The sequence below is a fragment of the Sparus aurata genome, chromosome 18, assembly GCF_900880675.1.
Source record: "Sparus aurata chromosome 18, fSpaAur1.1, whole genome shotgun sequence".
Taxonomy (NCBI): domain Eukaryota; kingdom Metazoa; phylum Chordata; class Actinopteri; order Spariformes; family Sparidae; genus Sparus; species Sparus aurata.
This window is the reverse complement of record NC_044204.1, coordinates 31,765,719-31,788,478: the sequence shown is the minus strand read 5'-3', so window position 1 is coordinate 31,788,478 and position 22,760 is coordinate 31,765,719. Positions and strand designations below refer to the sequence as shown.

The 22,760-nt window shown below is 40.4% G+C and overlaps 1 protein-coding gene across 6 annotated transcripts in view; it reads left to right on the top strand.

Moving 5' to 3' along the window:
* enox2 (ecto-NOX disulfide-thiol exchanger 2) overlaps positions 1–22,760 on the top strand; it is a 190,503-nt gene that overhangs the window by 26,206 nt on the left and 141,537 nt on the right. For 4 of the 6 annotated variants that reach the window (XM_030395829.1, XM_030395827.1, XM_030395826.1 and 1 more), the window contains exon 3: positions 13,031–13,125. The exons of 1 other annotated variant lie outside the window; for it this stretch is intronic. In XM_030395829.1, the coding sequence (XP_030251689.1) occupies positions 13,092–13,125 (34 nt within the window). In that variant the 5' untranslated portion in view covers positions 13,031–13,091. The remainder of the gene's footprint in view (positions 1–13,030; positions 13,126–22,760) is intronic. One more of the 6 variants, XM_030395824.1, reaches the window with a different exon arrangement.

The following is a 22,760-nucleotide window of genomic DNA, read 5'->3' as shown; positions in this document are numbered from 1 at the left end:
TAAAACACTTAAACATAAATTAACCTGCCACAAGATTTTCCTGACTGGGTTAAATTTTCTTTTCTATAAAGTGTGGTCCTTCTGCTACATTCTTTCTCGGGGTAGTGAATGGGTAATCCATTATGGTAGTTATTGTATTACACAGTGGTTTCTAGCATAATATTGGTCTATTACTTTCCCAATGCATTGGCATTGAAGAGACCAAGCAATTCACTCAGATTCCTTGACGGAAACTCATTTGGCATGGGTCACCTCATGTGACCGAAGTATTTTCTAAAAGCAAAAAGAGAAAATAGAGCCATTCGGATCATCCAATATTTTTTTTTTTCTTTCCCTTTTTATTTATTGTGTGTGTCGGCATAAGTGTTTGTGCTTGTCTGGCAAGAAATTAACTTTGTCACAGTGGCCCCAGACAATAGCAGGCAGAAATTGCTGAGCCTGATGTTGCACTCTGGGAACAGTAAAGTCATTACGCTCCAGCAGACCACTTAATAGCTTTGGCTGATTCAGAGTTTGGAAATCCATCAGTCAATTGGGCCAGACAGAGATGAGCAGTCGTCTGAGTTTCGGGTATGCTTGGTATGTGAGGACACAGGTAGCAGGACAATGGAGCCTCTCTCATTATGAGCTCCAGTTATATAGATACAACTAATTGCTTTTTTTAAACTACATGATAATGGCCAATAATGGTTTGAACCAGCTTCACAAACAGGAGTAGTAGGAGTGACAATAGGTTGCTTTTTTGTGTGGTGTGTCATGTTATAAGACATCCACAGAGCTGTTACATTTGTATTTTAGTCAGTTTTTTATTGTGTGTGGCAGCTTTCAGTCCTACTTACAAACAAGATGAGTTCAGTGAATTTATGACCAATTACAGTGCTGAAACCTGACTTTGTTTGGTGCCGTGTTTCTGATTTTGTGTGCCGCCACATTGACCTGCAGGTCTCCTTGGAGGATTGAGAGTCTTGTGTACTCTGTGTTGATCTTCCCACACAGAAACGGGTACTAAAAAAGGCTATGCACAAGGTTTTTGATTCGGAGTGTGTTCTATCAGTGACAAAGAAAAAAGACGGCCATGGCCATTTGTTCAAAGTCAAAAAACAAGTTCCTGACACTTGTATTTTATGACTTGTCCTCTCCAGCAAAACAGCAATGCTTGTTCATCAAACAGCTTAAGGTACAGTGACCTGCATCTACATTTACATCTGAGTGCTTTTTGTACTGTTATGCCACTCGTTTCCTAACGTCACCTTAAAAGTAAGGAGGATTCCACTGATTTTACACGTCAAAGTGTGTTTACTGGTCTTGGAGAGTACTTCTGTTTAAATGAAAAAAGGATGTATAAAGCCTTTAGTGGCTCCAGAGGGAGCTGCGTGAAAAGCTATACATTCTTTGAGGAGGCAATATGACTTGAGTCAGCGGCAATTGTAATTGAAAAAAAATTGTGGTTGTGGAGTTACAGAGAAGTGAGCCTACCAGATCTTTCCATCCCACTCCTCGACTCTAGTACCACACCTGAACTGTCTGAGATCAATCCAGTGACATAAGCGACTTTGTTCGACATTAGAAAGTGTAAAACCACTGGATATGTTTAAGGAGATCTTGGGACAATTTCCAGCCATGTTTGTGGCAACAAAACCAGATGTTTTTAACAAGATCTTCTCCGGCTATGTTTATTGTGACCAAAACTGTCATCTTTTCCTGTCCAAAGCCAAGTGTGACCAAACCTAACCAGACCATTAGCGCGGCGCTGTCCCAACCAAAAAAATAAGGAAAATTGGACCTAAACAAACCTTAAGTTATAACATATACGAGAAATGTACCGTGGTTTGCAGAAACATACTCTGCCAACATCTATTGTGGTGATTGGGTTGCATTAAAGTATAACAAGCAAACAAAGTATTGATTGATTTGTATCTATTGGTTGATCATCGTGAGTCCAACAGTAGTATGCAATGAAGTAGCTTTGAGTGTTTACTACCAATTTCCACCTGGACACAGTATAATGGTGAACTGTCAGTTTGAATAACTTGAGCCCTATGAATTCGTCCAACGAGGAAAAACCTTTCCGGTGAAATCTGTGCTGTGAGCACATGTTTCATCTCAGCTCTCAATTTTTAATAAGTTATGTCAAGATTTTGCTAAAACAAACCGACCCGTGTATAATTAAGAATTCCAACCTCATACGTTCCGTAGTTCCCCCCTCCCCCCGTCTTGTCATCATGTGGGCAGTAGGGCAGACAACCTGCTCCCGGGTGTCAGTTTGTAAGGAATTGCTTGTCAGTCTCCCAGACTCCCAGTGAACCTCAGTGTCAGCACTCTGATCCGACTGGTTAGGATTGTAGACACCTTGCCACCAATGAAGTAAATGACCTTAGGTAGCTTAATCAACTGTGATAATGGTGCCGGCCAATATGAGGGAATTGGTATTCACTGTGTCTCACAATTAATTATTTTTTACTTTGCCTCAAGGTCCGGCTTGGTTTGGTTGAGAGAATAACTGCAGCAGAATAAATGATGCAGAAGAAGTTCAACTGTTGGTGCCATAGCAGCAGCTTTAAACAATCCAATAATTTAGTGCCACTGTCTCAATTGTACTTTATACTCTTTAACTGTGAGAGTGCTTTACAGAGGCTTAGAAAGATGATCTAAAGTATATTAATGTAAGCAGAGATATTGAGGGCTGAGCATTAAAGATTCAATAGACGCAAAAGTTCTGGTGCTTTCTGGAATAACATTTTTAATTCTCAAGTCTTCATAAAATGTTCATATGTTATTCCAGGTTTATCTGTCCGGAATCAGTAAATGCAGCTATTCTTTCAAAAGTTGTGAAATATAGTACTGAAACAGAACACTAGTTTATTTGTTGGCTCCAGTGTTGCCGATATCCGGTATTGACACTTACCTTGATATTCAAAAAGTGGAATACTGACATTGTGTCAATAATAGACATGTGATAACATCCTGTGAATAATCCAGAGCTTCTTAAATCCTTTCTGTTTCCTTTTGCTCTCGCTTTGTTATAGTAGGTGGCAGAATTAAACACTTGTTGCCAACCGCCATACAACGAAACAAGAAGGAGAAAAATGATGCAATAACAGTTAACTGTTTGTGGCATGGATCTGCTGTGTGGCTGCTTCTCATTGATTTACTAATGACAGACATCTATGGTTACCCAGACTCTCTCTCCACCACCCTACACTCGTATGTTTGACAGCTGTTTATTTGACAAAATGCACACAATAAATGAAGCTGAAATTAATTTGACGACCATCTTATTTGTCCGAATATCTCTATGGGTCGTTATTGCAAAATCTCTTTGGCTTCAAAGGACAAAGGAGAAATCGTCCAGTGGAAATCTGATATCGGCCTAATGATAGACAAAAAAAGGCTCTAATTAATCATAAAACAAATTGTGAATCTTTAATTCAAGTAATTATAAGTTGCAGCCGTAGTAAATTGCAGCCTCATTCCCAGAGTTTATCCTGCATCCTAAAAACCTATCTATCTCTACGTTTAATTGTCGGTCTACTACACAGTTTCTCTTTACTCCTAAGCAGCTCATACCTCTTATCAGAGGCGGCTTCAGTGTTGAGACAAGGTAATTAGCTGTTGGGAGAGGAGCCTGCATTGAGGAACAGAACAGACTCATCTGCTTTTCAATCACAGACTCTGCACTCTGGTCCGGGCCTGGAGAGAACACAATGAGCCAGCTGAATGAGGACGCCTCATCATGATAGTATTACTTCATTATTACTTTGAGTGACAGCCAAATTTGTATTGGTTTTAATTGTGGATCCTAGCAACATGGAATACATACACTTAAGCACCAGTCGACGAAGGACTTTGAATATTTTCTTAGCTCTTCATGCAGCGTACGCCCAGTCTGTGTGTTGGCACAGGCAGAAATAAAAATCTGTTAAAAGAGAGACAGCTGCCGCACATTCAGGTTTAATTGCATGACAAGTAATTAAGGACACAGACGATTAATCCAATTTTTGCTTACTCAAATGTTAGCTTGGCAAAGGATGACCGATCTTGCATAGAGAAAATTGTGGTACCGTTACATGTTTCGCACGGTGCAGGATGAATTGCACTCCCTGTGGTCACTGATTCACAGCAGCCCCCCATACGCAATGTTTTTTGTAATACCAGGCAACACCCCCCTCAGGTCAGTGAATGTTTTCAGTTGCCTTAAACCATTTCGGTCACGGGCGTCCTCGCTACGGAGAAAACCAGCATGTTTGAGAAGCTATCAGAGGTTTCCAAAATATTTTCTCACAGCTCAGTTTCCTGTCGTGACTGAGAAAGGGTTGTCTGTAATTTAAATATTTGGAATATAATTCTCTCCGGATGAGCTGTCATTTTTATTTCTTTGCCACTTTCCCTTCATGGGTAATTTCTGCCTTGATATGAGTTTAATATTTTATTGCAGGTCTAACCGAGGAGTCGGTTAAAGACAAGGGTTGTCTGCCTGTAGTATCAGCCTCGCTGTCTCATCCACTCCCCTCCGTACTCGTGCTTCAGCCTGCCCTCCTTCCTTTCTTCCCTGACTTAAGCACTTGTGACAGGGAGAGCTGAGCCCCATCTACCCCTTCACATGCCCGACTGCTTTTTCAACCTTTATTTACCAAGGGCTGGTTGACTCAACACCTCTGCTCTTTTCCAGGAATACCCTGCTACCACATTCACCCAGTTGCCCACATTTATACTAGGAATGGGCCATGTGTTTTAATCAAGACTGTTGTCCAGCGGAACCAGACTGTGGAGGATATTTCCTCGTTTAAAGGCCACAGTTGTAACAGGATGGAGACTGAAGATAATTACAAAGACCTTAAAAACAGCACAGCAAGGTTCCTTTTTATTGCTGTGTGTAGTAATCAGTCATTTACTCTTAATATTCTCATGAAGTTTCCTCTTTGTCATACTTTGCCTAATTACCATAATAAAGTAACAGCATGCACATGATTTTTTTTGCCTCTTTTAGATTTTTCTCAGAGGGAAAATAATACATACAGTAATACTTTGGCCACCTAAACGCTGGTCCCTGCCTCTGTAGAAGATATTAAATCCTGCTTATTTTCCCCTCAATTTTTGAATGAGAAATTCACTTTTTGTTTGTTTTGGCACCAGCAAATGATATCCTGGGCAGCAGCTCACTGTGTCTGTGAGCAAGAGAGGGAGAAAAGGATTTCCCCAACCTCCTTCATTGGCCGTGAATGCAACGCCTGCACGTGTCTACGGCTGTCGAACAACACACACTGGCTCCCTGCCCACTCGTAAATTACGGCGCGAAAGCCTCTCCCAAGACTGCCTTTCGTGAAACAGTTCACTCAGTGAGGTTGTTACGCATAACCAGCAGCGCGGCTGTCAGTTAACTGAGTTTTGTGGCTCAGAGACCAGGACTTTGTTTAATATTTTTAAAAATTGTCTGGGCTGGGTTCATTAGATTCTTTATTGCCTGCGTTTTGTTGCATGTAGAACGGTTTTTCTTCACTTTGTGTTTGTCTGAAAGAGACCCCAGAGGGTCTCTCAACATTAGGATACTAATGGTTCATGGCTGCTGTTGGAGCATAATATAATATTGAGAGTAAGAGTTCGCTTTTCTGTGTCTTACATCAAAGATCATAAAGGTCGAAGGTTACAACAAAGGAACTAAATAATTTTTTTTTACGACATCAGGGTTGTAAAACAAAATTGAGTTCAAGTGCCTTTATGCCAAATAAGAGAAGCAAATATCTGAAGAGGAAAGAGGCTGCTCTGATATCTAGTTTGTAACATTTATGCAGTAAAATGTCAAACGCAGAGAAATCTATAATTTTACTCAAGGTGACGCTGCATTTTATCTGGTCGCTCGTTGTAATAACTTCTGGGGCAACACCAGATGATGCATCAGTGTGTGAGGAAGGAAGTCGCCGAGCATGACTAAATGAAATGTGAATTTAACTTTGACTCGTTACCTTCTCCATGAATATTTCTACTTGAGTCAGACAGATTTTCATTGGCAGCGGTGGTTGTTAAACAGCAACGACAACACCTCCAATGAGCCTCCATACTTCTTCCGGACATCATCAAACTACGTCTTTTTGTTTTCATACCTTTTGAATCGGAGACCAGTAGCTGCAAAAAATTACATACTATGCATTTAAACTAGATTTATTGCACTGGACAAGGAGGGTTTTGTTTTCACCTGTGTCCATTTGTTTGTTGGTTGGTTGGTTGGTTTGTCAGAAGAATTACACAGAAACGTAACATTTCCACAACAGTAGGATTGAGGATCGGTGCTGTTATTAGACTCGACTTGAATTAAAGGGGACTGTTCTTACCTGTTCTTCATTCCTCTCTATGTTGGACCACTGGTTGGATAAAACAATACATTTGATGACGTCGCCTTATATTTTTTTCATAAATTAACTTCTAATAGTATACTTTTTGTTGCATGGTTACATGAAATGTACTTGAGGATAGTGATGATGACTCTTTCCATATACCAAAGTTGCAGTTTCATTTCTTATTTGAGGTTGTGGGCGTGTTTATTTGAGGAACACATTTTACTGCATCCCTCACGCTTTTGAGGCTGGTTTCCTGTCTTCGGGTGATAGAACATGGTGCTGTCGGTCCTCTGGCTATGTCTGTTAACATTGTAGAAAACCGTTTTCCCGCTCAACATCAGAGTGTTCAGCCTGGGCCATGTCTAAACGGTGGGAGATGCAGCCCACTTGTAGCCAGTTCCTCTTTGATCGTTGCGTGGTGGAGAACAGTGGACACTTTCCACTCTCCCTTTCTGTCCTCTAGTTGCCCTCTCATTGCCCTCTGGCTGTCTTTCACTTCCAGAGTACTGTAAATCTGTTGAATGTTGCAATATTTTTTCGTGAGATTAAAGTCAAATCTGTAATGTAACATCCACGCGACTACGCAAGCACATCAGCAGTTGGTGGAAATGCTACACGGATGATTTATAGCACACATACTAATTCTGTTGCCCCGTTTTTATCACTCACTGCTGAATGGAGTGAATGTTTTTTTTAAATTGTTTGCATAAACTGTTTCTGGATCAGTTCACTATCTGGATGAAATGATTTGAACATTTATGACAGAAAAAAGATCTACGACCACATCTTGGAGAAATACACCCGCGGGGCACAGATGACTGCTTTAGTGTTTTCCTCTGTATTTGTTTTTTAAATTTATTTATGACTGTTTTTTTTTTTTTTTTACATCTTGGCCTCACACACTGCAGCATCGTGATGCTGCCCATCTCTGCAGCATGTTTGTTTCCCAGTGTGTAGGAAAGCTTGACAGACTGTCATCACTTCAACATGTCAGTGGGGGCTCATTAACAAACAAATACTGAACCATATGACTGCATGTTTGCGATGGTGTGGGAAGAGCCGTATTTTTAGCATCACACTATGTATCAATTTTTATGGTGTGCATCGTGAAAATTAACTATATTGTGAAGTGTGTCTGCAGACAGAAATAGGCTCAAGCTCGTCTTTTTTTAAAATCCTGCTTCAAACATTAGCACTTTTCATAAAAGATGAACATCACACTGTGAAGGTTAGTTTAAGGAATGCCAAGGATCTGTTGATAATTAGCTTACATACATGTAAAACACATAGTAACTTAATACAGTATGTTTTCACAAAGGCAACATACTTGGAGCAATCATCATCCATTGGAAACCTTTATGTAAACTTTACTGGCTCCCTTGGTAATGGAATTATAAAGCTTTGAGGATTACGTTTGTGATGTAGAACTGCAGCACTTACATTAATATTATGCAAAGCCTGTGTCATTGTGGGCATAATATGTTTACCTTGGCCGGTGCTCGATACGAATGTGTTTTGTGTTGTCTGTTGGAACGAGTTTGTGACCTCCCAGTGCGAAAAAAAACAAAAAAAAATGGAAATGAATTTTAAAAGCTTTGCCTCAAGGCCTCAGAAATACAACAAACACAATAATAATCTGATGGTTGTGTATTTCTGTTTACATCCTTAAACGAGTGGGTAAATATTTGGAGAGTAAATGCTGGAGAGCCGTGTGCAGTTTCTCTCAGAGGACAGAGCTTTAAGTAGCAGAAAAGGATTATGCATGTATGTAGCAGTCAGGGGTTTTATATCTATCGGCAATTTCAGCCCACAAATACACCCTATAGGAGGCAAAGCACTGAGTCAATACTATCATTTTATTGTTATTATTCTTTTTTTCCAAGTGGCAGAAATGGATTATCCACTGAGAACCATCACAGTTTCACAGGAGTAGATGCACATTATAAAGTGTCGTAGTCAGGTTGTGCTTTTTACCATGCTTGATGTTGTGGACATATTTCTATGATTTCCAGACAAATGTGAAAGCCTCCAGGCCTTCTCCTTTTTGTTTCCCCTGTGTGGGACGATGAGGTACTTTATCACAGAGATAAGCACGCCGGCTGAGGGACGGCTGCAGAAGAGAAAAGGTACAGGAGAGCTGCTCGCGAAGCACCGATCAGTTCCTGTAAAGTTCGTACGATTAATCCAGCGCTGCAAATTGTTGCAGAGGGCGATTTCGTTTGTGCCGCTGTTTCCCTGCTGTCGAAAAACAAAAGATGAATGGAGCTATCGCGGCTATTATGGGCTATCTACCTTCTCCATCACCATAGGGGCCGGTTGACTCTGATAATCCTCTCCTCACTGAGGGGCTCCTCTAAATCCCTGCCAGGCGCAGTGTCTGGCCTCGTGTGGTCGTCAACATGACTAATGCACTGAACTGTGTGTTAAAATACACATGAAAATACATCACACGAGGCTAAACACATTGTCTGGATGATGAATATCTGTAGGAGGAGATGCACAGGAAACATCTAACGGCATTTTGAAGCACTAAAAGTGATATTGTCGCCCGTTCGCTGTATTTACTTTCCAGTTAAACATGAACGGTCGTCAATAAAAAATTGTGCCTACAGTGGAGTTAAAATTCGACACCGCCAGTCATTAACCCTTGTGTCATTTTAAGCAACTTGTGCTGTACTAGCTATCTTAATGACTGTGTGTAACAAGTTGCATCTGCCACAAAGAAAATCTTATTTTTAATTTTAATAACATCTGTGGTTTTAGCAAGTGTCTGCATGAAACTCTCCACCTTTTGTTCTTCCTCTGAAGCTCGCACATTGCCGTTTTTTTTTTTTTTTTTTTAGACTGATTTCAAAAGCCAGTGTGAAGCTTCTCTGCTACATTCATAATCATTAGTGTTCACATTCCCTCTAGTTAGCCACTCGAGCTTTTTTCCTCACTGTAGATGAGTATTTTAGAGCCGAATGTGTAGAAATGAAAAATGCTGGTAATAACAAATAAGATGGGGAACGTGGGTGCCTTTAAGAGTGATGAATGCCATTTGTTGGTGTGCCCACAAAGGGACTTAAAAAAACGGGTTTTCTTCGCTCTCCTCGCCATTATTTCATTTTCCCAAATTAAAATAACTGTCATTATTCTTCTGGAGTTAAGGTTAATGCTATTCTGATGGTGAATAAGTAGCTTAATTTTCTGTCCTCACAGTGGGAGTGAGTGCTTTTTTCCATTTTAAAAAAAAAAAAAGATTTTTACTAGTGGTTGCTATTACTGTGGCGAATAGTCTGCTCACATTTTTAGCTGCTCCTCTGGCTCCCAGCGAACCACCATCCTTGGGTGCAAATGCCTGTCAGTGCAAGGGCAGGACATAGTTTGTCATTCTGGTCTTCATATTTACAAGTAAACTACTGTGCAGTGGGGATGGAGGAAAAATATAGTTAAATGCATGTATTGCATGAAAAATGATGCACAAAACTCAATATAATATATAATCTGAATCTTACAACCCAATATTTGACATTATTACCACAAGTTTATAAGACCGGACTGTGCATTCCTTGCAGCTGAACCAATGAGACGGTGTAACATACAGATGTAAACCATGTTTATTTTTTGTGGTGATGTATTATAGGATTACAAAACTAAAAGGGGAACTCCACTCAAATATGAATAATATCTCCTTTTACTGTATTGGGAGTATAAGGGAACATATCATAGCCTGCCACATCATGTTGGATAAGTAATGTACAAACAATACACTGACAACTGCCCAGTTCCCAGTTTTGTTTTTTGTCTTTGTTGGTTAAGAACCAGCTCTCTATTTATTTGAAAAGTGACATGTTATTGCAAAATCACGGGTCAGCGCTCTCTCAGTTGTTTTAACAAGCCATTATGTTGGAAAAACAAAGGCTGCGGACCATTATGTGTTGAAAAGGATGGCTAGTTATGCAATAGTGATGTTTTGTCATTTTCCAAAAAAATAATCCAATAAACCCCTTTCTGAAAATATTCATACTTCAAGAGCCTCAATCTGAACACAAGGTGGTATTTTAATCAGGTCATTTTCTTCATTCCGCAGTTAAATTCCAGTCCATTCCAGCGCATTGTTGTCTTTATTGAAACCATGTGGCAAAAAGGAACCAATTGTGTATTCACTCATAAACATCCCCTGTGTTCTCAGGGTTGAGCTAATGTTATCAGACAGTCTCCACTGAGTTGTATCAGGAGGGCAGCAGTGTTGATAAGGACACCTTTCTAACGAATATGATTATACAGCAGACAAAACGAGGGAAACTTTGGAAGGACTTTGGCGGCACTACTTCTGTTCTGTTCTATTGTTTCTATGCACCATAACAACACACTAACTGTTTGCAGTTTTGTTGCTGTGCAGCAGCAGGACACAGGGTTGCTTTTGCTCGCGGGCCCAGTAAGGTCGGGTGTCTTTGAACCAGAGTTTTAACAGACTTCAAATGTGTTGCAGAACTATGTTAATCTGACTGCTAACGTAATGCTGATAGAGTTGCAAGGTCTTGAGTTAATCAGTGTGACTGTTTTTTTTTTTGTTTTTTTTTTTACATTTGTTGATGGGCTGGTATTAATCATTAGTGTTAGGTCTCTGGGGTTTTATCCAACACTCAGGTTATTACTTTAAGGCCTGCACATTTTGTACCGGCTTTCTGCAGTTGTTGCACTCGCCCCCGCCCACAATACTGCTGAAACCAAAATACGAGAGGGATCTGGGTAATCAGTCATTGTCCATCACGGTCTCCACCCAAACTTACATCTTGCTTTCATCTGCAGTATTCCACTCTCATACATCAACATCTCTACACTCATTCTTTGGCACCTTCCCCCTGACAGGCTGGTATTATGTTAGACCCACCCTCTTGAAACTTGGCAGCTAATCCAAAATGAGAAAAATTGGGAACCGAGACAATTAATTTAATTATTTTATTCAGTTTTTTTACTTTGACGTTAACTGTACCTAGAGTGCCAGCAATAAGCAGCAGGCTGCAGTATATTAAGAGCATGTTAAGTGCTTCTTATGAATTGTGTTCTTATGCTCTACTACTACTTGCAGAACTACTTTTTTGGAGGAAACAAACTTTGTTGTCATTTTCTTATCCGAATCTTCCAGCTCCCTGGTGATCTTCCTCCAGCCGTTGGGAGCTATCATAAAGAAAATGCCTCATTTGATCTACATGAATCAACCGTTCTTCGTCCATAATGCGCCGCTTTCAACTTGAGCAGCGCTGCGTCATTCACGGCCAGCAGAACATTCAAATAATGACAACGCAATAAAACCTATTTCGTCGTCTGGGCTCGCTAACACTGTATTCAGTTTGGTCACTGCGTTGGAGATATAAAACAGCAGTGTGATGCAGTCAAGGAAACATGTTTGTTGGTAGAAGAATGATCTACAACTGGGATCAAGGTCTTGCTGTTCAGTACACAGTGTGCACTTTGAGCTGCTCGTCCATGGTGTTGGTTTTAAAAGAGCAGTTTGCAGAGGCGTGCATGCATAGTACCCTTCAAAGATGCCAGGAAGGTGTTGTGCTTGTATACAATATGTGTCAAAACGAACCTACATACATGTCTAGTGCTGATAAGTGATAAAAAATCTTATCACTATAACAGAAGTGATGCACTGAAATCCTGCCAAAGCTCTGAGATATGACGACAGATAGCTTCCATTAAATGTGACATGTATAGTATGTGTGTGCGTGTATGTTTTTTAATCTGATATGCATTGTATAGGGCATCAATTACTTCCATTATTAAAGTCCTTATTAAAAATGCCCTTCACCATTTCCCAGGGTTTGTTCAAACTGCAGTCCGTGAGTCCATGTTTGGCATTTTTCCCCAATAACTGACTTAAACAAAGATCACAGTTGCTGTTTATGTGTTCTTTTTTTTTTTACATTTGTCAACCCCTATTGTGTTATATATGATTTATGTGTCGGCTTTTGTTAGGTAAAGTAACTTCAGTTCCAGAGGCAAAGGCATTGTTGCTAAAAACGTTGACTAAGAGGCGCACTTAGTCAAATCCCTGAACTGAATGTAAAATCCCTCGATTTCAGAATGTCCTGCTTGTGCCTTCTCTCTATAGGAATTCATAGGCGGCTGTCAGCAGAGACGAGCGAGGTTTGGGGATCACTGTGACCTTCTCAGTGGCCTGAGAGTGTGTTGGCATGGCATGACTGATGCAGATTATCATAGCTGGAGAAAGCCAATTACTCTGGTCATCACGGCACCCTCAGGGTCCCTCTCGTGGAATGAAATGCATTACGGAATTCTCTGTGCATCCTTCTGGCTGCGTTTTGTATTTCTTCCATGCTGATCCCCCCCAGTTTGACTGTTAATAGTGCAGTCAATGGGACCCTCCCGCACCTCAGAGCCCTCTCTGGCTCCAGTGAGCGTCTGCTCCACAAAGCTGGGAGGTCGTGCCTCTTGTAGAAGCGAATGAATTACATTCTCCTCTGTTTGTCTTTTCTCTCCATTCAAGACAAAGCCCTTTTTATTATGGCCCCTCTCAACCACTCTCAGTCAGCGTCCTTGAAGGAATACAGAATGCGAAAGTCGGGGCTGCAGAGTTGTGGCGTCTTTTGTGCCATCTTTATGAGCAGAACGAACAGCGGCTGATCACTTAATTATGGCTGATTTTTTTTTTATTTTTTTTTTTTTTTATTTTTTATTTTTTTCAGAACAGATTTGCTACAAGACCAGAGAGGCTGAGATCACACACCATGATGCTGCATCTCTAGGATGTACAAAGAATTCAGGTCAAGCCGAGTCACAGGTAAGAGGCCTGAGTGCCTTTATTCTAATAAATACAGAGGCTTCCCAACACAAAAAGGGATTTGCTGGTCAAATCTTTGCTTTAAACACAACATAGTCAGTGATAGTGACTGACGATATATCATTAATAAACAAGGAGTAAGATGAAAGATATTTGGTGGAATTTAACCAAATCCTTTTTACTCAAGTGCAGTTTTGAGGTGCTTTACTTGAGTATTTCCATTGTCTGCTACTTTATACTCCCACTCCACTGCATTTATTTTGATGATACTTAAATTATTGTTTGCTTTACAGATTCAGATTATTGTTTTACTTGTGACGTGTAACCATCGTGAGTGGTGACTACAGGATGTTCCATTAGAGCAAAAGTAGCAAATGTTAACGTAAATGTTAATGTCACACCATCATCAACATTTGAAGTTTTTCCTCACTCGAATCGAGGGTCTAAGGACAGAGGATGTTGTTCACTGTACAGATTGTAAAGCCCATTGAGGCAATGTGATTGTGATTTTGGGCTATGTAAATAAAATTGATTTGATTTGAATGTATTATCTCAGAAAAATGCTCAATATCGGCCCAGATAATTGACCAGGTTGATAATCAGACTATCCATGGTCAGTGCACCATCTAATGGTCTTATTTTCTAAAAGTCTCAGAAGATCTCAACCTTTGAACCTCTTTTCTGAATTGTAATTGTTCCTCTTTAAAGGTCCACTTTATAAGAAAGGTGGTTTTTTTTAGTTAAATTACACAACTCGTCAAATACCAGGGCTTCTGGAACTTTGGTTGGGTTGGCCGCCATCCCAAAGCGTCAGCATTTGACAAGTTGGGAGTCAAACTCAAAAATCAACTGTCTTACAAAGTAAACCTTTAATCTTGTTTATTTTCGCCATGTTCAGTTTGCTTTCTTTTTGTGCAGCCATCAGAATCTGCTGCATCCTCTCAGTTATTAGTGTCAAGGCTACCGATGCAACGTGTTAATCTCATTCGTGCTCACATGTGAATCACAAGACTGACATCACTAATATACATGCTGCCGCAAAAGTCACTTGATGGCTCATTTTTGATTTGTGGACCTCATCATTTAAAAGATACTTTCTTTATCCAAAGGGACTTATCCCACCAGGGCTGCTTGTGTAAACGTGTACCTGACATCAAGATTTGTGAACTTGCACGCAGGCAACCAATATTTACAGCACACCCACATCGGGAAAGCCACACCTGAGAAGACGGTACATTAACAGGGATTCTGGCATAGAATTTCTTGTTAGCGCCTCTGTGAAACTGTCAGAAAACACGTGGTGAAGAGATATTGGCATCCGATTGCAGCATTTTACTGCCATCAAACTGGAAGCCGAAGTCTTGTTATGCTATTAAAAATACTGAAGGCACTTGGTAATTTGCTGCTATGCCAAAAAACTGTTTCTTCAGCATAAAGCCGGACATATTTTCATCCTTAAAAATACCTTTGTTTACTCAGTGAGTGAAAAACTCCAAATTCATTTTGAACAGTCTCAGATATTGAGGCTGCTCTCACTTTGCATTAGATAAGATAAGATAAAACTTTATTCACCCCAAAGGATTTTTTTTGCCAAGCAGCATTACTTACATCATGGTTACATCATGATCATTGGCAATTTAGCCATGGCATTTACAAAAGCCATCTTTCTATAGTGCAGTCTAGACAGAAATTAAAAACCAGAGAGGCAGCTGTAGTTTACTTCAACCAGTGTGTACTGCTGCAGACTTCAGTCAGTCCGTTTACATGACACTCGAGAAAACCGAATTACTGTGTTAGTCCGACTATGATCGGATCTTTAAGATGCATGTATACACCTTAGTCTGACTAAAATCGGACCGGATCGGATTTCTCATAGTCGAATTAAAGCACCCAGATTATTCGATTGATAGTCGCATTACTCCTGCATGGATACGTTCCAGCGGATCGGATCGGATTTTGCGTTCTGCGCAGGCGCAAGATTTTTTCCCCGGGGCCGTGAGCCGGAAGTAGATGGATGGCGGCGGCGTCGTCGTCGTCGTCTTTCCTTTGAAATCACCGCAAGAAAGAGCGCGAATATATGAAATGTAAAAAGATGTAGCTTCGTCTCGCTCTTCGTACGCCATCTTTCTTGAATGCCGAGGCAGCTGGTGACGTAAAGAGGTCAGCCGGAGGTGTCTCTGTTACTACTAGTTGAAATGGGTACAGCGCCACCTAGCGTACCGGGGTATGACATGCTCCGGCCCAATAATCCGATTTTCTCACCGGCATGTATACTCGGATAATTGCAGTTGTCTGATTGAGTAACATAGTCGAACTATGGCTGTAATCAGACTAAGCTGTGCATGTAAACGCACTGAGTGTGAAGCTCAACAATTAAAAGTTTGTTCTTTGATTTCTCAGGTTTTGTTAATAGATGCAAATTATGGTTCAAGAAAGAAAATCATCCAGGTGGTCGTGCATTCATTCATTCGTGATCCATTAATGTGTTTAGCCATGCGAGCAGTATACTTTAAGGATGGTAAAGCCGCTCTGTCGGAGGTCGGTTGGTCCAACACTTTGCTCCAGACTGAAATATCTTAAAGCTGCTGTAAGCATTATTTTCTTCCCTGGGGTTATATAGCTCTATATTCCAACTGTTGTAGAGTGTTTGGTCAGTAACCCATGTCTCTTCTCCCACTGCTCATGCTGTAAAAGAGAACAGAAATGTTCTGGTCTGCTCGTCAACTAACAGAGAGCAGGATCCTTCTGCAGAACAGGGTAAGCTTCCAATTCCAGCGCTCCCAGTGAGGGCTTGTACTACCAAACATGTCGAGCAAAGAAAAACGCTTGATGAAATGAAAAAAGGGAGCGAGAGCAGCCTCGACAAGCCGGAAAGAGTCGTGCAAGTGTGCTGACGAGGAGAAGTGGAATGCTGACTGCAAAACAGACAGAAATTCATGGTTCCCAGAGGATGAATCCTAATGACTTTAGTGATTGGCTGACTTTTGCTCTAATGTCAACCATTAGGTCGACATTTGTGGTTTCAAGTTAAAACTCTTGACAACCATCGCATGGATTGCTTTGAGATTTTGTACAGACATTCATGTCCCCCGCAAGATAATTACTTTTCACTCACTTTTCATCCAGCCCCACCATCATCATAACACAAACTTTGTGTAGAATACTTTAGTTAATGACAAAATACCTATAAAACTAATGACATTACCATCAGTCTCAGTTGTACATCCTGTGTTGTGCTAATAAGCTAATGTTAGCATGCCAACACACTTATCTGAAATGGTTTGTTAGCATGCCCACTCTAGTATTTAGCTATTTAGCATTGCCATTTGGCATTTACACTGCATTTTTTTTGCTCCATAAGTGTTCATAAAATGGACAATTAACTATTACACAATCATGTTCAGTGAAACTGCAGTGCTTGGGCTTTTCAATATGCATTTCATTAGGCATGGCATCACTATGTCTCCGCTAGCTTTCCTTGTATTTTCAACAACAATGGGAGCCTACAGTACATTGTCCGAGAACAGAAATTGAAGCGAGTGAGAAACTGACAGATTGCTTAAGAGAGAGGAAAGAGAGGGGGAATGAAAAGCGCCTTTCTTGCTGGGCTTTGGCCGATGAGTGTGTCCTTTCCCATTACTCTCACACAGCGCAATATGCAGGTCAGTCAGGTGATAATGAATGCTCTGTCTGATACTTGGCCTTTCTCACTCCCTCCTGCTCGTCTGGTCGGCTCTCTCTGTCGTACCGCCTCTGTTTATTCACACACTGCAGCGTTTTCTACAGTATCTAGGAAATTCCACCATTAATGGGTTTAATTTTTGAGCAATCATCTCTTCCTTTCCACCTTTCTGTAGTATTAGGCAGTTTAAAGGTGGGGGACAATGAAGATGTCAAAGCTTTCTGTCTCTTTTCTTCATTAATTAAACATTGACTTAAGGTCTATTCACAAAGGAACCTGATCTAGTCAGGTTTGTATGAACAAAAAGAAAAGACACTTTTCATTAGATGATTTGCTCCGGCCTCCACAGTGCACATAGGATTGGATGGACTAATCAAATTCTGTGCACACCAACCCCCACTGCACGACCGTCTGCAGGAGAAAGGGATGTAATAATGCATTCAGCCAGTACTTTGCTAAAATACAGGGCGCTGAGTTCAAGGTTTGAAGACGTTAATAGAAGACAGTAAAGTATGAATTATTAAAATGATGACTAATACAATACTTACTTTATTTTTGGAGAAAAACAAAATAAATTAAATGTAAACTAAACGAAAGCTATTCAAGCTATTTCCCGCTATTTTAATGCCATCCCCAATGAAAAAGGGTTGACGCTTTGAAGCCAACGCCTCCTGTTAAGTTTTATTCAGGTGTGCATCAATCCGTTGCCCACCAATCACAACTGATTGATAATACAATCCTCATAGGAGAATATTTAGAGCAACACACCTGCGCTTTCTTGTCTTTCTGTTGTTTGAGTGAGTGATGACGTTGGTACAGTTAGCTTGCAAATATAAAAAATTTACCTGAAAGTTATAATACATAATACAAGGAACAATTACAACAACATCAAAAGGTTTTGATCTGAACGATGAACAGAAGATTCTTCTAATGTTAAGGATGAAACATTTAGCAATAAGCATAATAGAATAACTGATAACAGACAATCAAAACTAGATAATGGTTTCTGTCAGGTGAGGTACAGAGTCTATTGATAAAACATGATTGAAATACCACTTGACTGGAGAAGATAAAAGCTTTTATGTATAAAAATGTAAAGGCAAATATGAGGATTAAATAAAATGCCACGATGATCGATGAAGCTCAGCAGTTATTTCCCATTACTGGGATTTGAACATGACTATTGCGTAACAAATGGGGTCATAGTTTGGAACAAAAATGTCTCTGCTGTCTTAAAGACAATAGAATATTTCAAACTAATTACTTTGGCATCTTCTTTGACCCACATTTACAGTCGCTGCTACATTTTTCACCATTACAGTCATCAGGAGAGAGATGACCAAGCCCATGACTAATACTTGGAAAGAAAACATCAAACTTTAACCACTTCTTGTTGAGAAAAATAACATTATTTGACATTTTCGTGTTTTCAAGCAAGGCTCTCTAACTATTACTGGAAGATTTACAGCTTTTATTTCAGCATAATTTAGCAGATAAATGGATAGCTGTGCAGAATAATGAACGGCCTGTTCCTTTTGAATATGTGCAAGAGTTGTTTTGTTTTTTTCAAACTCGGACGGAATCAAATTTCCACTTTGAGTTCTCCAAACTCTCTATTATCCCGCAGCCAGATTCTTTTGTTGACCTCTTCATGGCAGCTTGACGTCTTGATGTTGGTGGAGGGCTGATGGCACATGATGGTGCCAGGAATCACAACCGGCTTGCTGCACAACACAGCTGCCAAAGTGCGCCACAGTGCCCGCTTGCTCTCATGAACTGCTTTAGCTCGTATCAGAGGACTCGCAGCATTCTACCGCACTGTGGTGGTGATGTTGAGCAAACAAACATGATTTGTCATCACCTCTTCGCGTGGCTATATTGGTGGCAATGCACGAGTGGTTTTGCAGTCAAGTGATTCTCTGGCTGTGAATGATGGCGGGGCAGCCGCTGCTGTTAACAACATTTCAACAGTGCAGAGGGGTTAACAGTTGTTTTGCACTCTGTTTGAGACCCACTTCCATCAATATTCATGCGGAGGGAAAATTCTCTAGTTATAGGCCTGGCCTCCTTCTGGATTTAGTCTAATCTGGTTTCCGGAACAGATGCTGCCGTTACCGAGGCACCTACAGCAAATCCCTCCTCTCACATCATCATGAAAGCTATGGCAAACACGGTTCTGCATCTCAAAACACATTGGATCCAGTTACTTTTTATGGCGCCTTGTTACTCCTCCACAACTCATTAAATTCATACAAGTAGGAATACACAAGAACGTGGACTGGGAGACTGTGAGGCTCGCTTAATGAGGTGTGACTTAAGCTGGGGAGTCACCTCAACCTTTCCTGTCCAGATGATCATCTGCTAACCATCAGTCAGGGGGCAGGGGTGTGAGGTAAGGAGAGCGGAGGAGGAGAAGAAGGGACAGGTAATTAGAAAGGGAAGGATTAAGGAAGATAGAGGTCAAAGATAACTAGCAAGAACCCAAAAGACAGAGATGTACCCCCATCCTCAAGACACATTTCTATGCTGGCCGTCTTCCTGCATAGAGGGCAACGGAGTTAATGACATTTTTCACTCGTGTCTGGGCTACAAACAGCGCTCACTGATCTCAAAATGGAAGACACCAAAAACCCGCCGCCGTCACTTTAAACTGATAGGCAGAAACCTTTTTAAATATCATCCTCTGTCCCTCTCCGAAGGCCTCGAGGAGCAGCTACCTGAACCCTGTTGTTTGATCGGAAAGGGCATATTGATACAGCGATGGTTGCACTCTTACCAAGTGAAAACAGGAGTGTGCTGTTTGGCAAATTGCTCGCGAGAGGCAGGCAAACAGTGCAAAAACTGTCTCCCAGGACAGATAGTCATAAATGTTGTTTAGCGAGGAGGGAAATGTCGGCTGAAACAAACACTAGTTAAGGAGAAGTCTATGCCTCTCAGAGCCCTTGTTAGAATCGTACTATGATAGTTGTCTATGAGGCCCAGCTTCCATTTAATATGCAGTAATTGAATCTGAATAATTCATTAAATAAGAGATTCGCCGGTTAACAAAACAAACGCACTGTGCAAAAGACAAAACCCAGGTCGGCCGATACACACGCGTCTGCTTTCATATTATCAAACTGAGATGTGCTGGACGACGCCGGCTCATGGTTTATGAAACAGCAGAGACTTCTTTTTTAATATTGCGAAATGGTGGAATCTTTCAGCCAGAAACACTTACGTCACCTCGCATTCGAGTCAGGCAGTTCATTTGACTAAAGAGGGCTGTAATGTCACCAAAGGCACACATTCTCGCGCAACACCATAAAAAAAAAAAAAGGAAACGAAGGCTGCTCTCATCTGCTGAGGCGCAGAGTCAAATTAGTGTTTGATTTGAATGTTTTGCTACACTAAGCAGGGCCACAGACAGAACATCATTGTTACAAAAAAAAATAAAAAATCAAGACATCAGACAAAACATCATTCCCTATGGACACCGAAATTGAATGAGAGCATGCACTGGCTGTTACTCATTACTACTGGCTGACAGGGGTAATTGAATTCCGCCTGGAAAAAGATTCACTTTATTTATGACGAGTCCCTTCTGGTGAAAACGCCAGCTATCAGTTGGTGGCTTTGTTTTTATATGTACATATATATATGTGTGTCCCCAAATACAGATGATAAATAACACTTTGTTTGTCTTGTCTCGTGAAGCTCAACGAGTGTACAGTATGTTTGTTCTGTAGGTAATGTATTTTATTTATTTCTTTACCAACCGACTTCACAGAGCAGCGAATATAGGCTCGTCCATCCAATATTTTTCAAAGGCTAGGCTTCAGTCCAAGTGTTAGAGGAAGACCGGTCCCCATATTATCGCGTCGTGTTTCTGAAGTCTTTCCAAGTATCCCCATTGTAACACAGCCTGAATAATACATTTTTGAGCCATTGGGTTAGTTTGAACAGCTGAACGTCGTCTTGAGCGTTTTTTTTTTTGTAGGATTTATATAAAAAGTTTGCCAGAATTATAACTGAATATATTAAGAAATCAGTCAGAGGAGACAAAGATGCTCCTCTGCTGTTATTGTGGCGCCGCCTGCCAGTTTATAGATTCCTGTTCAACTGTAACCACAGTGGGAAGTTGCCAGATGGTATATTATTTTACGTCTGCTTTTCTTATTTGAGATGAATCTTGGTAAGATCATTATAAGTGTATCCTAATCATCCTTCAACAATGTCCCGACTGTAATTATGTGGTTTTTCATTGCCAGGAAATAACAATAACAGTGCATATTAAGCAAACACTGGTGATCATCCAAAGAAGAAACTTTTGGTTTATTTTCCTTGTGTCAGTCAAAGCTGTTGACTCACTGTACTGTCAATGAATAAAAGACAAAATACAGTGTGCTGCACTTTGTAGAATAGAGATCTTTTGGCTTCACATTGGACCAGAAATTGAGAGCAATTTTGAGTTTTTCGGAAAAAGAGAATGGCACCCGAGTCTTTGGTAAGTACTTTTACTTACCCTTGAAATCATTTTGTGATAGCGGTAAAAACAGAACTATTGGTTGGATGGAGCAGAAAATCTTTTCTAGACTCTCAGATATTTCCTAAACTTGTCCAAAGCCTTTAGAGCTGAGCCACAGTTTTAGCTACTTTATACATTTAATACGATCGTGTGTACGCGCATCTTTGAATGCAGCCAGATCCCATTTAGATAGTTTCCCAATTTATTAGATTCACATGAGTAAAACTAAGGCAGTAAATCCTACAGTCCTGTTTCCATGTACTGTCAATCACATTTAAATTTAATATAGTAGAAGTTGTGAACCGGAAAACAAAAACAAAGAAGAAGACGACCAAGTACATGAAGAAAAAAACAGTCACCTTGTCTAATCTATGGAAGGAAATTCAAGAGCAGGGAAGGAAGGAATCCGAAAAACGCAGACAGCGGAAACAACTTCTTAATCTCTGGGAGTGAACACAGCTCAGCAGTCATATCAGTTAAATGTTCAGTCTGTCATAACATATTTGTAAAATTAGTTTCCATCATTTATTAAGCTTAAAACTCCTTTTTTTCCAGAGTTTTACCATTTGTATCAACCCTTTTTCTACTGCAGTACTTTAAAATGCACATAAAATAAATTCATGCTGGTAGTTCCTGCTGGTAAACTCCAAACACTTGTCCCTGAACGAACGTCCTTGTGTTTTTGGTTACAGGAACGATCGCAGTGTTTAACAAAAAGGTCTCTTAACGTAGGAATGGTTTCTGTAATGTTGTCACACGCTTTGAATAAACATCAGCCTGTCAGTTGCAATAACAAGCACTTTTAGTGGACAAGATCTACTAGATCAATTTTTCCAAAAATGTAAAAATAGGGCTCAGGATTTAAAATGCATCATCCTGCTGGGCTCTTCTTCAGCAGTAGTTTCTGGCACCGTCTTGGAGAATTAGTGCCACCAGTTATTTATCTCGTTGCGTCCGACTCATACGATCCAGAACATTAGTATGCATTTACTGCTCAGGTCCATTTGGTGGCTGTTCTGTAGCCGCCAACCCCGTCGGATGTTACGTACGAGTTTTTAATGGTAGTTGAACGTCTTAGAAAATATCAGCTTCACAGTTTACTGTACACACTTATTGCTATCATGAGTTATAATGGCCCTTCAAAGGCTTTTCTATGGTTGAAGAAGCAGTTTATTATTTTCTCCTGACAGACTTTAAACTTAGAATTCAATACCATTTTGCGATAATGGTCATACAAAGGTACATCATAAGATTAGTATACTGCTGCAATCTGAACTGCTTCACATGCTCCTCATTGGCAGACTGAAGATCTACAGCTACAGAGGGGCGTTCCTAAATATTTTGTCCACCACCACGCTGAATATTAGAAATGCATCTCTTAAAACGAAACATTACATTCATTAACGTATGATTTATCACAGCGGCTGTTGTATTAGATTAGTTGGC